General features: G+C 43.9%; 1 protein-coding gene across 2 annotated transcripts in view; it reads right to left on the bottom strand.

The window, feature by feature from the left end:
- Window positions 1–1,402: 1,402 nt before the first annotated feature.
- Window positions 1,403–3,760, bottom strand: part of hccsb (holocytochrome c synthase b) — a 9,274-nt gene continuing 6,916 nt past the window's right edge. For both annotated transcript variants that reach the window (XM_032503960.1, XM_032503959.1), the window contains exons 8-9: window positions 2,913–3,139; window positions 1,403–2,879 (exon numbers count right to left, since the gene is read on the bottom strand). In XM_032503960.1, the coding sequence (XP_032359851.1) occupies window positions 2,941–3,139 (199 nt within the window). In that variant the 3' untranslated portion in view covers window positions 1,403–2,879; window positions 2,913–2,940. The remainder of the gene's footprint in view (window positions 2,880–2,912; window positions 3,140–3,760) is intronic.

The raw sequence follows: 3,760 nt of genomic DNA, 5'->3' as shown, positions 1-3,760 counted from the left end.
CATCCGCCTAGCTTAGCATGAAGGCTGGGAGCAGGGGGGCAGATAGCCTGACTCTTTCCAGCCCGCAGCTCTTCTGAAGCTCAGTAATACACCGGAGTGTAAAACACCAACTTGCCGTTGAACAGAAGGTCATGTGTGCAGGACCATGAGCTGTTGCCAGGTAACCAGCAGAGTCGAGTCCCCCAGCAGATTCTCACATCTCTGAGAACACCGGAGCAGACGTCCAGATAGGCATTATTGGTAAATATGGTTTTGATATGTAAAATGTTGATTTGTTCCATGAGCCAAAAGGTTTCTCTTGTTACTTTGACCATGAAGACATGTTGCAGCTCACACGTGAGACAATAAATAAAACCATGAGCACATCTGATGCATTGAAAGCGGTATGTTGCTGTTTTTCTGACCGAGGTAAGAGAAACCATGTGGGTCTGTTTAAACACTTAAAAGCAGTGAGGCGTCCCATGGTAGAAGCTGAACCTACACAAAGACAGGGGACGGTGGACGAGGGTTCCTGAGCGGGGACAGTGCTCACAGCTGATGTGAGACTAAATGACAGACTCAGAGAGACGTGGCTGCTGCACATCGTCACTGTCCTCTCTAATGAAACACCTCCCTCTTGTGTTCAGCTTCCAGACTGCAGCCACATGGCTGAAGACTCCAGTCCTTACAGACAATATCTCTATTTGGAACTTGAGAATTTTTGTATTTTAGTGTAATATACTTAGCGTCATGTTGCCTCTTGCCCATGTGCGCTACATTCCAGCACCGAAGAGCTCGCCAGTCACGGTTGCTTATGCAACCATTTGTATGAAATCTTAAACTGGGGACAGTTAATTTCTTATTTTTATTGATCTGCAGTGAGTAAACTACAAAAAACAGAAGTCAGCTGTCATCAGTGGTCTAACACATGTTGCGTTAGCTTGGCTTTCACTTTGTTTATGGCAGCTTTCTGTATTATATTTAATGCTCTGTGGTGGTGGACAACATGTTAATTTTCTTTACTGTGAAATGAGTTGATCAGTGCTTTGTTTGTTCTGCCGAGCTTTCCTTATGAAACTGGATAATCCTTCGTGAGGCAGCTAAACTGAGACAAGGCCCTGGACCAGCTGTAATGACGCAGTACGGCCAGCAGGTGGTGCTGCATGGACTCTATGGACCAAGTGGCCTGTAGTAGTCTACATATGGTCCTTTTCCAGATTTAACTTACTGTAAAATGTTCATCAAAGAACTTTGTCTGCAAAAAGTGCTATATCAAATATTATTATATTTGGAGAGGACACACAACCCCATCAACACCACTGGAAGAGCACAGATGGAGCTCACTAATGCTCCTGCCCCTCAGGTAGACCTGCAGTCAGCTCTGTAGTCCACATCGACATGGAACGAGAAAGGAAAGTATTAGTCAGGACCAGCTTTATTGATGGATTACCAGAGCTAATAAAATGATTATTACATACAAGAAAAAACAGTTTAGCACTCATTCATCAACCAATAAATAATCGGAATACCAATGCAACAAAAAGGGTTCTTAGTTTGAATAAATTTGCAGAATAAATGTCACAATATCCTAAACAATGCAGGTTCACTAGACTTTGACATTGTCTTTTACAGCCATGATGAAGTAGGAAATGAATACAGTATATGAAGTATGCTGCATGAGGACATAGTGAGAAAACTGTTAAATTTGCGACCTGCATTCAGTCAGGGCAAAAAAAAAAAAAAAAAAATATATAATATAATATATATATATATATATATATATATATATATATATATATATATATATATATAATATATACGCTGTTGTCATGGTGACCTGTCAAAGCAAGCTCATCAACAGGAATCCAGCAGACATTCTAGGGCCATTACAGAGTACACACATGTAGCCACAGCTAGCGGCGCTCTCACAGCTCTCTGACACGCCAGTCACGTGACAGGATGCGGACAGAAATCACTTTAAATTAAAGGGGGGGGGGGGATCTCGTAGATTGGTATAAAGTTGCCGTATGAGATCCCAACGGAAGCAGCAGAAGCACTTTTAGTCCCCGTCAGATGCAAATTATTGGATCCTACATTTCCCATAATGCACCACAGAATTCTTTTTAACTGCCACTTCTGGCTGTGCAGAGTCAAACCATGCTGTGGTGATTTGTGATTTAATTACCAGTTTAAAGGCGCCAAGCCGAGACGCACGGTCTCCAGAGTGGGGCCAAAGTGAGCCTGATATGCCCCCAAGTGAACTGCGTTGACCCCCTTTCTCTCCCCCAAAAGGTAGCGAGCCTCACCCTTAAAAGTGTCTCAGGACGTCTGTAGCTGCTTACTGAATGTCTGCGCTGCGTCTGGGTGTACGCTCACATATCTGCTTCATTTTACTGTTTGATGAGCCGTGTTACTGCTGAAGAAGACCCAACATTTCTTAATTTTGCTGCTTCATAATAAAAGCTATTCAATCACAAAATAACATATGTGGGACTTTTATTGTGAAGAAGTTAAAAGAAATGAAGTGTGTCTGACTACTAGTCACAGCCGCGGATCAGCACGCTGCTTTTAAACGTCATCGACTCAAGAGAAGACCGTTAAAGACACAGCCCTGTCGTCAGGGAGATGCAAACCCTGCTGTTCCGAGCCGAGCCGAGCTAGCACGAGTGTATGGGACAAACAGCCTGAAGGTGAGCCGCTGCTCCTATAGCTCCATCTTAAGTGAGAGCAGAGGGAAGCTGTGAAATGCAACGCAAAGCCACAAGTTCTACTGAAGCCAGATGCAGATTCATACAGCGAGAACAAACTAACTGACTGAGTCCCTTTCTTGTGTGGGTGTGTGGTGTGTGTGGTGTGTGTGGGTGTGTGTGTGTGTGTGTGTGTGTGTGTGTGTGTGTGTGGTGTTGTTGTTGTGGTGTGTGGGTGTGGTGTGGTGTGTGTGTGAGAAAGAGAGAGAGTCTGTTAAGAGGTCCAGCGCCACCAGGCCACCTTCATTCGGTCCCAGACAGCACCTAGAGAGTCATAGGCGGGGCGTACATCCAGGATGGAGAACTGGTAGTTGTCCTTGTTGATCTCACCATCATAGTAGTCAATGACGTAGCGCACCTCCCTCCCACAGCGGTCGATGATCCAGTCGTGGCGGTCAAATGGCAGCTCGTAGCTGGTGAGGAGAAGAAGCATCAGATAAATGCAGCCACCACTGATGCTTTCTCTCTGGAGACTGAACAGAGTTCTATTGTATGAAAACTGAACAAGTATTATTGTTCAAAAGTTATCATGTGAATATTTTGAAACCTTGAAAAATGAAGAAGAAGAACACTGAGACGAGGAGAGCCGGACCCTCCTGTGTCTGACCAGCAGGGGGAGATCAGATTAATTTGCAGCTGGGACTGTGTGAAAGAGTTATTGTTTCTTTATTAAAACTTCAGTGAACTATGTTAACCTTAAAACTTGTTTAGCACACCCAGTTTCTCTTTGACCAATAGTATAGCAGATAATATGATGGACTAACTTTTATGTAAAACAATGATGTCTTAGCCAACATTTATGTTAAACAACTATATACTACACCCATTATGTAAATCAATTTTCTGTGCAGACCCACTTAATAAAAACGGCCGCGCAGGGGATGAGAGGGCCGGAAAAAGACTGCTGAATACTTTTTTCTGCACTTTTCCCCTTTGCAAAGTCACAAAAGGCCACTCCGTGTCCGTGCGTGGTTTTACCACTCAAGTCTCTGAACTGGTGAGAGCAGTCGTGTTTTTCCTCCTCTCCCCTCTTA

This window comes from Etheostoma spectabile, chromosome 22 (assembly GCF_008692095.1).
Source record: "Etheostoma spectabile isolate EspeVRDwgs_2016 chromosome 22, UIUC_Espe_1.0, whole genome shotgun sequence".
NCBI lineage: Eukaryota > Metazoa > Chordata > Actinopteri > Perciformes > Percidae > Etheostoma > Etheostoma spectabile.
This window is presented reverse-complemented; position numbering and strand designations above follow the sequence as displayed.